This window comes from Trachemys scripta, chromosome 6, assembly GCF_013100865.1.
Source record: "Trachemys scripta elegans isolate TJP31775 chromosome 6, CAS_Tse_1.0, whole genome shotgun sequence".
Lineage (NCBI taxonomy): Eukaryota > Metazoa > Chordata > Testudines > Emydidae > Trachemys > Trachemys scripta.
In genome coordinates, this window is record NC_048303.1 from 85822027 (window position 1) to 85834421 (window position 12395).

The 12395-nt window shown below is 41.6% G+C and overlaps 1 protein-coding gene across 3 annotated transcripts in view; it reads right to left on the bottom strand.

Moving 5' to 3' along the window:
* Window positions 1-12369, bottom strand: part of TUT7 (terminal uridylyl transferase 7) — a 48248-nt gene extending 35879 nt beyond the window's left edge. For 2 of the 3 annotated variants that reach the window (XM_034773641.1, XM_034773639.1), the window contains exons 1-5: window positions 12243-12369; window positions 9636-10153; window positions 2222-2400; window positions 1283-1399; window positions 2-179 (exon numbers count right to left, since the gene is read on the bottom strand). In XM_034773641.1, the coding sequence (XP_034629532.1) occupies window positions 2-179; window positions 1283-1399; window positions 2222-2400; window positions 9636-10122 (961 nt within the window). In that variant the 5' untranslated portion in view covers window positions 10123-10153; window positions 12243-12369. Of the gene's footprint in view, window position 1; window positions 180-1282; window positions 1400-2221; window positions 2401-9635; window positions 10154-11374; window positions 11449-12242 lie in introns of all 3 variants that reach the window. The other variant, XM_034773640.1, reaches the window with a different exon arrangement.
* Between the last annotated feature and the right edge of the window lie 26 nt (window positions 12370-12395).

Consider the following 12395-nt stretch of genomic DNA (forward strand, 5'->3'; position numbering starts at 1 on the left):
CCTGGCAATTTTTGGTGCAATAAATCTCCCATCGCTGTTTTAATTTTGAGTCTTTGTTCCAAATCCTCATTATTTAAGCCAAACTCTTGCACTACGTTTTCAATGGCAACGCCAATAGCTTGTATCTGGGAAGGTGTTGGTGGAGGCAGGGTAGTCAGCAGTTCTTCTTCTTGCTTTTCCTTCAAGGACAACCATATTTTAACATATTTAAATGACTCTCTTCAATTGCTTTAATGAGGTAGGGGTGGGTACAAACAACCTACCGTCATAAACATTTCTGTCTGCCCATCTATACTATGGAGCTAGTAACCAGTTTCAAACAGTTGATGTGTTAGGACACAATTAAGGTCTAGAGAAACCAGGGTAGGTAGAAAGAATTATTGGATATCTTCTATCTAGATAAAGAGTTAGAGACTTCACGAGGCTTCAATAATTTACAAAAATCCATACACCTATATAAAAGGATAGAAAAATATCGCTTTCTCCTTACAAGAAATGGTATGGGATAATGAAGTTGAAGACAAAAGGGAAACCCAGTACATGCCTTTCAATTCCTTTTGTCTTCTGGGGCAAAGGCGGGGAAGAAGGGCAGGCGCAGCAGGAGTTTCTTTCAGTAATAATAAAATGCCAAGTGCAGTTATGCTAGCAATAGTTTTAAATAAATATAAAGCTAAAGCTGTTATTTTAATTATTGATATATATTCTCTCATACTGGAGTATTCAAGAACCTTTTCATTTTATCTAGGCTATTTAGAAAATGGCAATTAAAATTTTTAAATTCATTCTTACCAACTCATTTTAAAATCAAATATATTATAGCTGTCAGAACGCCAGTAAATGACATATTAAGAAGAGAGCAGATACATTATACTATAACACAACTGATGAACACAAATATGGTTAAGTTGTTACAGCTTTTTATTACAAAACTTTAAAAGTTATGACCTACACAATAATACTGAATCATCATTAAAGGGAGCTTTCATTTAATGTATAGTTATTAGGAGATATCCGTAATATCCTAGAGGCAGTCTTGAGTTCACTCTATGCTGGAAAAAAGTCTCAAATTACTTTTGGTAAAAGCAAATAATTCGTTTTTCTTAATGTCAATGGACATTGGTAGACATTATATAGAGAAGCACTCTCTATAACACTAGCAGAATATTAAGCATGGTAAGAACAAGGCAAGACTTCAGGGCTAATATAATTGCATCATCATTAGCAGGATAACAATACTTAAACGAATATAAAGCATGGATTCGTAAAAGTGTCATTAACTCACCTTTATGTTTTTCTTGTGCTTCTTCTCTTTAATGTGCTTATGAGCAAATGTCACTGACTCAATCAAAGCATCACATAATTTGCAGATATATTTGGCTGTTGGGTAGTTTCGAGGACGCTAAAATTGAGATAATTTATTCACTAAGATACAGAAAGATGTTACCTTCATTTCACACATCTGTCAAGGTTAGTTAAATTGTCCTAGGAAGTCCAAAAGTACACCCTCCCACTTTCCTAGCCCTAGGATTGCCACCTTTCTAATTGCTCGTAACTGGACCCCCCGAGGCCAAGCACCTGCTCCGCCTCTTCCCCCAGGCCCACCCCCTTCTCTGCCTCTGCTCCCCCAGGCCTTATCAGCATTGCTCGCTCCTCTCCTCCTCCTCCCAGTCAGTTGCTGGATCCTCTCAAGGAGCCCGCCTGCAGGTAGGAAGTGGCCCCAGCTGAGCAGAGGCTAGCATGACCTGGTGTCTCCCCCCACCCTGTGGTAACCAAACTTTTGGTTTAGATGCCATTTAGGATAGCCAGGTCCCCTTTTCGACCAGACTTCCTGGTCGAAAATTGGGCACCTGGCAACCCTAAATTGCACCCGGACACAGACGCCAAAAACCAGACTGTCTGGGTAAAACTGGACGAGTGGCAACCCTACCAAACCCCATTCTTAGGGCCAAGCTATTTGAATATTACATAGAGAGATACTTGGAAATTCTAATAATACTAAATATAGTCAAAAGCAAGGGTACACTAATCCTCTTTTTATTCATTTCCAGCCACTGAACACCCATTTTGTTAAAATGTTATGGATTGGATCGCTAACAGACCCGTTAGCTTTAATAAAGTGCAATTCTTCAGTAAAAGTGCAAGCCTTTGATCTTCAATTCACAGATTAAAACCTATGTGATAAAATATGGAAATACTCTATATACAAAGAGTGTGTTGTCACCTTCTTTAGTCTGTAAATGCAGTCTCTCTTTAATCGCTCTTCAGCCTGCTGCAACCCTAGTAGTTCCTTCACTGATAGCATCGACTCATCTATAACCGGGCCTTCCATATAGTCATCTTGATCATACTCCTCTTTTCCGGTCCTTCTTGATCTCCTTGGTTTCCTATGTTTCTTCATTTCTTAAAGAGTCATCAGAACAAATATACTGTAACATCATTTCAGAGCACACAACAGAATGAGTGTGAAACTAATGCCCTAAATAAGGCAGACAAGATTTTTCTGTCCTGTGCAAGGCATCTTCTCTGACAACTGCAATACCTCCCACTTCCCGGTGGTGCATATTCATACTATATCCTAAGGTATGTTTGTTTTGACTTTTACCGACTACTGGAGAATGACCTCTGAAGTATCAACCAACAGTCTGACCCACAAAAAATCAGTAACGCTATTTAGAAATTCTTGTTTGATCAACACTGGTTAATGCCAATGGCAACAGGTTCTATGGTCAGTTTAAGACTCACAAGTTCTAAGGGATTAAGATGAGATGACATACTATCCCTACAGAATTACTGACACTGGATGAGTCCCCACTTCTGAACCTGAATATTTTAATATAGGAATTTTGATACTTCAGAATACTGAACTACCTAAGAAAATGACATGAAGGTTAGCACCCCTATACCTAAATTATACCCAGGTAGTAAAAAGTGCATGTGTCATGTATATAAGACACAGTGCAGATTTCCCCCCAGAAGTCCCTTTCCTTACTCCCACGTAAAGTATAGCCCTCATGTAAAGATACTATGGCAACATTATTTGTTTTATACCCAAAAATGCAAGTTTATTCCTCTTGTGGTATCACCCACTGTTCAACTGTACCAGTATATTGGCTATGATTGTCTAGAGACAAATAAAATAGCAAATTAAAAACAAGATAGTGATCCCTTTTAGCAACTCAGAAAAGGGAAGCAAAGCCCCTTTTTCACCTCAATAAAGTAATCCACTTGTGTAAAAATGGATGTACAACTTAATACAGCTAAGTCTTGCAAAATAGACAGTATGATAAATTTGTTGTGTTTACAGTTAAGCTTGTGGCAGAAGTCTAGGTGTAAATATACTATCTATGCTTTGTGAGCAGCTTTACTGTTGCAAAAATGCTGATAGTCACTGGTCCAAAGTGTACAAATAAAAAAAACAAGTGATCTTTGGCTCCAGCAGGAATGAGTAACTACAGGCCAGATTTTCAAATGAGAACCAGGATTGCAGCTCACCTCTAGTTTAGGCACCTAAATAAAGTTGCCGGAACAATGGGCTCTTCCAAATGCTTTTGAAAATCTTTCTTACTCTGAAATACTTCCACACGCCTAAGATTTTTCCTGTATTGATTTTTAGAAGCCAACTCCAACAAGCAGAAAGAGAATTCATGCTCTGATATTTAGGAAGGTTGCCCTTGAACCCATATCTTTCAATCTGTTGCAATAGCTGGGAAAGACAAGTCTCTGGTATTTTACTCATCTCACTTTTTTTTTTTTTTTTTTTTTTTTTTAAAGATAATCCTCCTAAGTGAATAAATCCAGTGCCCGCATCTGCTGTTCATAGCTTTCCTCCAAAAGCAGTATAAAAAACACTTATTTCACTGCTGCTCATTGACAAATTAACCCAATGGCTAAGGATATGTCTACACGGCATTTTGGATCAAGCAAAAGCAAACCTCCCAGCCCACATTGACAATCTTGGCCTAGCAGAAAGAACAGGAGTACTTGTGGCACCTTAGAGACTAACAAATTTATTAGAAGTGGGCTGTAGTCCACGAAAGCTTATGCTCTAATAAATTTGTTAGTCTCCAAGGTGCCACAAGTACTCCTGTTCTTTTTGCGGATACAGACTAACACGGCTGCTACTCTGAAACTTGGGCTAGCAGGACTCACACTAGTGTTCTAAAATCTACCTGTGTAGACAGCACTTTGAAGTTGTGGCTCAGGCTGGAGCTTGGGCTCTGAAACCCACTCCACTCCTTAGGCTTCAGAGCCTGTGAAGTCAACAGCAGCTTAGTGGCCACCTTTCTTCTCTTCCCTCTCAAGAAAACAAGCCAGTAGCTCTCTAGCTTGACTCAGTCCACTCACCTGGTCAAAATATCTATTTATTCGGTTCAAGGGAGTTTTCAAACTCTGGATCTCAAGGTTCTGACAGGCAGCCATGAAACTGATCACAGCCTTGTTAGTGTCACTCTTCTATAGCTTGGCAAAGCTACCAGCAACAGAGCCCTCTCCCTGCAAACTGAGGAAGATAATACTGCATCTGTTTACATCATGGGCTAAAAACTTTTTTTTTTTTTTTAACTTAAAATCCTGCAGAAAGTGATGGGAGAGGGGCCAGAAGACTTTTACACACTGCTAAAGAGCATGTGAATCACAGTTTCAAAATTAACAATAGTTCCAGCTACTCTAAGAATTCACCAATGCGAGATTTGTTTAGAAGCCTCTCAATAGCCAATAAATAAGTAAAAACTTGGAAAAATCTAACCACCCTCGTGCCAATAGCAAGTAGGAAATATTCCTAGGAAGCAAGCGGTCTAAACAATCAGTTTCTGCTCAACTTTAAAACAATAAAATCTTAAGTTTCTAATCCTTTTGGGAGTCCTACTTTACCACCATGTATGTAGCTTTAATGCTACTGTTCAGAACCCTGTGGGCAGCAGCGTAACTGACAAGAATAATGTAAATTTCACTCAGCTGCCATTTAGAGAAAGCTATGACCAGAGGCTGCAAGTATAACTCAACACCCAAAAGCAGACCCACACAACCCACCATTCTTGCAGCAGACAAGAGGTTGGAGTAAGGCTAGAGGAGCAGAGACCCCCATCTCCACATAGCTGCAACAAGGCTGGGTAGAGTGTGCGTTTTCTCCCTACCAGCAGCAGGCTAGTGAGGTGTCCTTCAAATTTATCTGGTACCTACCAGCCAGAAGCAGATAGTAAAAGGGAATGAGCAAGCAGGGTCTAGGCCCAGATAGTACTCTGCTAGAAAGCAAAAAGGTAGAGAAGGAACTCTAACTGACTTTTCCCCACTTTGACTTACTCGGTGTCACCCCCTCCCTGCCATTCTTTCATACTGACTCTTTAGCTAATGTCAGTAAAACATTTGAGCTCTGCAATAGTCCTGTTGTTATGCTCTTACAGAACTCTCCCTCTCCATGATCAATATAAATGCTCTGATTAATAAAATTTGGATATCAAACAAGTGACAATGCATGGAATTCTGCTGCTCATCATAAGTTAATACTAATTTTTATGAGCACTGAAATAGCTATTTATAAAACAATATGCAAAGTGAGTAAAAACTCCTATCATTAGTTGATAGCTATAATATTGGTTGAGACCAACTAAATGGTAAACTAAGTATTTAAACAGAGTATAAGAAGCAACTCATCCCATGTCCTCACTGTATCAGCTTTCCTTTAGTTCTTAAAAATGAAACAAAAAAGCTTACACCACCAAATCTCTCACAATCTGAATATTCTATCCTCTTAACACTTGGTCTGAAATTACTGCTTAATGAATAGAAAATCTAATACAGTGACTTGATCTGCATAGTCCCACTTAACTGGTATATTTAAATTTGTATGCTCATTCAGTATCGGTCAAGTACAGGAGGATATAAGCTTACAAATATTAGCTATGAATTTCCATAAGAAGCCACCAAAAGGCTCAGGGTACACCTACACTGCAAAAAAACAGCCAGTCTCAAAGCCCAGGGCAACTGACACAAGCTCACACTATGGGGCTAAAAAGAGCAATGTAGATGTTCTTGCTTGGCCTGGAACCCAGGTTCTGTAATCCACCGCCTTGCTGGGTTTCAGAGCCCAGGCTCCAGCCTCAGTGGGAACATCTACACTGCTATTTTTAGCCCCGTAGCAACAGATCAATTGACCTGGGCTCTGAGACTTGCTGCTGCAGGATTTCTTTGGCAGTACAGACATACCCTTAGTGCCCTAGATTAAGCTTCAATCTTGAAACCTGGTTCACTTATTCATTACGGGTTGCCCTCAGTTCAGTTCTGCTTAACCAGCCGCAATGAGGCAAACAACAGCGCCTCTAGTAAAAGACAGAGACGGTGCTTAAGCAGCTACCAGACGGAACATGGGAGCCAGAGGTTCTATGGCAGTTGACTGAGTGAAGGAGTTGAAGGGATGGGGAGATGTAATAAAAACTTAAGGACAACTAAGGGCTGATCTACGCTGGAAACTTAGATCGGCATAGCTACGTCTCTCAGGAGTGTGAAAAATCCACACCCCTGGGAGATGTGGCTATGCTGACCTAACCCCTGGAGTAGACAGCGGTAGGTCAATGGAAGAATTCTTCTCTTGACCTAGCTACTGCCTCTCAGAGAGGTGGATTAACAACAGAGATGTGAGAACCCCTCCCATCGCTGCAGCAAGTGTCTACACTGAAGTGCTGTAGCTGTGCCACTGCCACATTTTAAGTGTAGACACAGCTAAAGTGTGCCACAGGGACTGAGAGTCAAAGCCAAGTCTACCTCAGGGTGGACAGTTGTCAACTAGTGTTTAAAGTTATCTAACCGTAGAGTACCATATTTAAAGCTTTCATACAGGAAACAATTTATTACAGATTATTTATGCCAGTGGTTTTCAAACTTTTTGTACTGGTTACCCCTTTTACACAGCAAGCCTCTAACTGTGACCCCTCCCTATAAATTAAAAATGGGGGGAGGTAATTTAATGGGGGTTTGGGGATGTCAGCCCCACTGAGCTGACAGCTCGTGACCCCCTTGTAACCACCTTGTGACCCCCAGTGGGGTCACAACCCCCAGTTTGAGAACCCCTGATTTATGCATTTGTTTTATGGTATAAGTATGATTTTTCTTGAAATATTTGGAAGACAGTTTCAGTTGAAGGACAGAAGACAAATATCCAATTTAAATGAAGAAACAAAAATGACACCCCTTCTCCCTCCCACACACAACCTCAACAACTCAAAGAATTCTCTTTTGACCTTTTCTGTATTAATGTTCCTAATCATCCTGCTAAATGTCAAATGGCCTTTATTTCTTCCTCACTTCTCATTTTCCTCCATATTTTCTCTCTTTAGTTCTTCCATTACTGTTCCATTTCTCTCTTACCAATACCTCATTAAACCCTCTCAATACCTGTATTCATCATCTTTAATCTTGCCTATACTGAAGTACTAAGTGAGGATATAAATATATAAAGCCATGAATGGCGTGAAGAAAGTGAATTAGGAAGTCTTATTTACCCCTTCACATACCACAAGAACTAGAGGTCACACGATGAAAATAAGGCAGCAGGTTTAAAACAACATAAGGAAGTATTTCTTCTCACAACGCACAGTCAGCCTGTGGAATTTGTCAGAGGATGTTGCAAAGGCCAAGAGTATAACTGGGTTCCAAAAAGAATTAGGAGAATAGGTCCATCAATGGCCATTAGCAAAAATGGTCAGGGACAACTCCAGGGGTCCATAAACTTCTCACTGCCAGAAGCTGGGACTGAAGGACAGAGGATGGATCACTCAATAATAGCCCTGTTCTGTTCATTCCCTCTGTAGCACCTGGTTACCGGCCACTTATTGGAAGACAGGATCCTGGGCTAGATAAACCATTGGTTTGACCCAGTATGGCCATTCTCATGTTCTAATATTGCCAGTCACCTCATTTATATCTCCAGACACAAAATGCTATCATATATCAATTTAACAAAATTCCCCTTTTATCAAGCTATTCTAGTTCTCACTCGCTAGCACTGTGCAATGGCACTGCAAATCTTTACATAGACTCATAGACTTTAAGGTCAGAAAGGACCATTATGATCATCTAGTCTGACCTCCCTCATGATGCAGGCCACAAAAGCTGACCCACCCACTCCTGGAATAATTCTCTCCCTTGACTCAGCTGTTGAAGTCCCCAAATCATGATTTAAAGACTTCAAGTCGCAGAGAATCCTCCAGCAAGCGACCCCTGCCCAGCAAGCGACCCCTGCCCCATGCTGCGGAGGAAGGTGAAAAACCTCCAGGTCCTCTGCCAATCTACCCTGGAGGAAAATTCCTTCCCAACCCCAAATATGGCGATCAGCTGAACCCCGAGCATGCGGGCAAGATTCTCCAGCCAGACCCTCTGGAAAAAGTTCTCTGTAGTAACTTTTAATATCCCATCATTGACCATTGTTACTAATTACCAGCGATGGCATGTTATTGACCTATTGACTAAAATCACGTTATCCCATCAAACCATCCCCTCCATAAACTTATCAAGCTTAATCTTAAAGCCAGAGAGGTCTTTTGCCCCCACTGTTTCCCTCGGAAAGCTGTTCCAGAACTTCACCCCTCTGATGGTTAGAAACCTTCGTCTAATTTCAAGCCTAAACTTCCCGTTGGCCAGTTTATATCCATTTGTTCTCAAGGAAGTTTAACAAAAGACAACATCTAGATAGCAGCCGTCAGCATAGTTAAACTTTACAAGGTTTAGCAAAAGGAAAAAAAAATACACTCCTCGCCCTTTTTGGGGTGAGGAGGGGCAGCAGGGGAAGAATAGAGACAAGTCAATCACTCATTGTTCTTTTTAAAAAACTAAAACATTTCTAAGCATGTGGTTTACAGTGTCTCACCATCAATTTAGTACTTCTCTACTTGAAAGTCAGTTTGCTATCAGGACGCTTTATGACAAGATTGGTGAATGTGTCTCTATAGTGTGGATCTTATTCTTCTCTCCTCACAGAGGAAAAGTTCCTATTCAAATCAGAATAAGCCCCCTCCCCCCCCATGACAACTTCCTATTTTACACAATAGTGTAAGACTTTTATAGTTTTATTTTAAAGTTACAGACTGAAACATGTATAGAAGTTACCTGCATGAGAAGATAACATTAAGTTAGCTATTTTCCATGTTGCCTTATTCCCATTTCCTTTTCACTTTTTTTAGCTAATTTATAGAACAAGTTGTGTGTAAGTTTACCATATGGTCTTGCAGCAAGTAATGTCAATCACTTGTGCAACTTCTTCAACACTGCCTAAAGATTGGAGAGATTTATATCGAGCTGTAGCTTGGAAAAATGCAGAATATTAAAGTTGCAGACTGGGACATCACACTTGCTGTTATTATATACTTGTCTAAAGTTTATAAAGTGATTAACTTATCAAACCAACAAGATGGTTTCACAGTACTACCAGTTTATAAAAACAATCTTTGTATCAAATATTGTAACAATATTGCTTAAAAAGCTGCCATTGAGTACAGTCGGTACTTTGCAAGATAGAAGTGTTAAGGAACAGAAATGGTTTTATTTAGTTTTTTGCATTAACAGTGAACCTTAAAGTTGTACTTTCCGGACACGCACACAGTAATCGATTTTACTTTAAAAACTATGTAAAAAAATGTGTTCATTACCAGAGTTTCCTTTCTGTGTGTCTGACATTTCTTCATTTAAGTCTTTCTGAAGCTGTCTTCTGACATTTCTGCTTCCTGCACCTTCTACCTCATGAAAAGAGTCTTTTCTTGTCCTGTTAAGCACAGGAATCCCAACTGTAGATTTGTACTCTCTCCAGCTGTCTGAATTGCCACGATGGTCATCGGATATCCATTTCTTAATTTGGTCTTTTTGGGTATCATTTATCCTTACCCCTTGGTTGTGACCCATGTTTTTAAAAGAATTTGAGCTACTCAGAATACTATGTGGTCCTTTTCTGGGACTGTTTCCACAGTGACCTTGTGATCCCTTTTTCTTCGGAAAGCCCATATCTATTTTTTTGCCATGTCCATAATCCTCCATGGGGTGATAGTCCTGTTGTAAAGGGTTCCTCTTCAATTCCTCTTCATCTAGAACTCCCCTCTCCTTTTTTCTTTTGGCAAAGCAAGTTTTTGCAGCATCTCCCATTATAATTGACTTTCAATATAATAATTTGCACCTGGAAAAAAAGAAGGTGGTAGTTTTAAATAATCAACTGTTTAACAACAGATTAAAGAGGAATAAAAATGTAACAGGTTTAGCAAATGAGTAACTCATGGTTTTCCTCAGTACACCTTGCACATCGTATAAAGACTAGAGCTGGGCAATTTCTTTCCCCCAACAAGTGGTAAATTTACCAAAATATGAATATATCAGGGCACCAAAACTATTTGCAAATATGGTAAATAGTTTTAATCAAAAAATAAATTTGATGAAACATTTTATTTCAACATTCGTTTTGAAACAAAATGTTTTTTTCAAATTAGCAATCAACTTTGTTGTTTTGACCTATCCACCCTTCTCCAACCCCCCCCCCCTTTTGCTTTTGGTGATAAATCCACAAACAAGATCTATATCACTAAATGTCAAGTATTTGCATTTTCTTTTTACTGTATTTCTTTATTCTGTATCAAACCAATACTACTAATTTAATTTGAAACTGAGCTGTGCCTGTCATCAATCTCCCCCCACCCCCAGGCTTTAACTCAAATTTAAGACAACATTTTGAAGGGCTAAACCCAGGGATGAGTAAACAAAACATGTCACCCAACTGAAAATTATTAGATTTAGATACAGCAGCACACACATAGAGGAAGAAAAGGCTAAATGTACAAAGATATATATATAGACACCTAAAGATGAAGACAGGCACTTTTGAAAAATCCAATGAGGCACCCAACCTTATGTCTACACTGCAATAAAAAAAACCTGAGGCACTAACTCTCAGACCCTAGGTCAGCTAACTCAGGCTTGCAGAGTTTAGATCGCAGGGCTAAAAATTTCAGTATAGATGTCCAGGCTGGAACCTGAGCTCTGAGGCCCCCCTCCCGCTTGTGAACACTGCAATTTCATACCCTTGCAGGCTGAGCTGCAAAAGCAGCTGTGGCCATGCTATGGGTCTTTTATCACAGTGCAGATGTACCCTGAGTGAGTTAGCTTCCTAATTGGGACTTCAGTGACTAACCTGCTGAAATGCTTTCATAAATCCTACTAGGCCCTACACCTGCATCTTTAGGTACCTAAATACCTGTGTACATCTGACACAAAGTCTTGAATTCTCTCTCTCTCTCATATATTTTATGAACTTTTCTATAAATAAAATAGGTTATTTTCAAATGAAGTGGTCTAAACCACACAGATGTTGCACTTAAAATTAAAACATAATAAATTAGGTGAATACCTAGATGGATGTACTGATACTAAATCCATGATTACACAGTGTTGTGGCGCTCCACAATTGCTCCAGGCTACTGGCTAAAAAGAGAGTTTTACACCCTTCAAAATAACTTTCCACACACTCCTTAGATTAACAAAGAATCAGCCATACAACTATATATTAGTGATCTAGCAACATGTTTTATAGTTGTCCCAGAAAAACCCAAATACACATCCAACCAGGGGAGATTATGAAATGCACCACACACAGGAGGAAGCTGAGAGTCAAAGTACAGGAGGGGTTTGCCCTACACTTAGGCAGGAATCACGAGGCTGAGCTGTCAAGCCGCTGCTGCCTTCCTGGCAGGGCACGCCCGCGTTCTCCATCCTCCCCGCCCCCGCAGAACCTGACGGGCTCCAGCAAGGCCAGCGGATACGCCAGCCCCGCTCGCAGCGGGCGGCCCTGGCCCAGACACTCGCGCTGCGAACTGCCGACCCGTGAGGCCACCTCACCGGGCCGGCAGCGAGGGGAGCCCGCCGCCCCCGGGGAGCCGGTCCCCGCAGCGCACAACTACCGCCCGCTAGGGTCGAGAGGCCGGGCCAGCAACGGGGGACGAGGGGTTAGCAGGAACTCAGGGGCCCAGCCCCTGCTCCCGTGCCTGCCCCGGCACGGGGTTCCCCGGGGAGTGCCAGGAGCCGCGGGGCAGCGAGACAGGCCGGGCCGCAGGGGGGAGGGGGAGTAGGGACATAAGGCCAGGGGGCGGGGAAGCTGCTCCGCGGTCACCGCCGGGGGGGGGGGGGGGGGTCAGGCTCGCGCGCTCGGGAGCCCAACAGCCGCGGAGGGGTCGTGGGAAGGGCTCGAGCAGAGCTGCAGCCCCGGGAACGACGCTCACCCTCGGCTCTTCCGGTTATTGCTCCCTCTTCATTGTGCCGACTCGAGGCGGAAGCGCCTGAAGTCCTGCACAAACCCGTCCGGGCAGCCCTTCCGGAAACGCTCCCCCTCCGTCATCACGCACCTCAACCTGCCCGGCGCGCAGCGATGACAT